The 978-nt window shown below is 39.7% G+C and overlaps 1 protein-coding gene across 1 annotated transcript in view; it reads left to right on the top strand.

Moving 5' to 3' along the window:
- LOC106012182 overlaps positions 1–966 on the top strand; it is a 2,021-nt gene extending 1,055 nt beyond the window's left edge. Inside the window, exon 2 of the mRNA XM_013084300.2 lies at positions 714–966. Within this exon, the coding sequence (XP_012939754.1) occupies positions 714–905 (192 nt within the window). The 3' untranslated portion in view covers positions 906–966. The remainder of the gene's footprint in view (positions 1–713) is intronic.
- Positions 967–978: the final 12 nt, after the last annotated feature.

The raw sequence follows: 978 nt of genomic DNA, 5'->3' as shown, positions 1-978 counted from the left end.
GGTCAAACGTGCCGGGCCGTTATCCATTTCTTGTTTAGAAATAGTGTAAATAAAATCGGGTATTCTCGATCCTGTCAGTGGTGTAAAATGGTAGGTTATTATAGGAATATTATTGGCAGCACCATGATGATAAGTTGCATTTTTATATTTATATCTTCTTGTTTGTTTGAGTAGGGTTTTTTTTTCCTTTGTGTAAGTGTTTGGTGGGGGGTTTTTTCCCTCCCTCTACCTTATCCCATAAATTTACACTACTAGGCACTAGGTTTGGTCGCTTTTAAGGACAAGCGGGCTAACCCAGATTTCGGGGGTTTCTCGAAAACTTGACCCACACCAAAAGTGGGCATTGCCCTATCTATAGGAGAAGGTTGGTTTCTTTAGTGTGTATATTTGTTTAGCTATGATGAAAACTCTCCTTGTTTTGTTTTTTAAAACTGAACTAGGGGCAAAAAAGTTTACCTTCAATTTTCTCAAAACAGCATTTTTCGGGATGGCCCGCTTGTGCATAAAAGCGACAATATTATTGGCAGCTCTGAGACGATAAGTAACTGTATTTTTATCTTTATTTCATGTTGTTTGTTAAAGTGGGTGTTTTTCTCCCTTTTTTTTTTTTTTTTTTTTTGAGTGTTTGTTTTTTCTCTATCTACCTTATACCTTATCCCATAGATTTACACAACTGTGCACAAACAGAAATAACTCTATGACCTTATCCACAGACGGGAGACAAAAACACTGGAGTAGCTATCGCATTAGTGGCCGCAATGTTGCCGTGTGCTTTCGCGCTCTGCTCCGCCATCATGGGTCCGCTAATGCACGTAACCAAGGACGCTGGCGTGCCCATCTACTACTCTTCCGTGAACGGAATTCTGGGACTGCTGTTTTTTGTCTTCATCAAACTACGACAGTAGCAAGAGTTTTAGTGTATTATTTTATTCGTAATTGCTGTGTGTGTGTGTGTGTGTGTGTGTGTGTGTGTGTGTG

Source organism: Aplysia californica, unplaced genomic scaffold (genome assembly GCF_000002075.1).
Source record: "Aplysia californica isolate F4 #8 unplaced genomic scaffold, AplCal3.0 scaffold00283, whole genome shotgun sequence".
Lineage (NCBI taxonomy): Eukaryota > Metazoa > Mollusca > Gastropoda > Aplysiida > Aplysiidae > Aplysia > Aplysia californica.
This window is presented reverse-complemented; position numbering and strand designations above follow the sequence as displayed.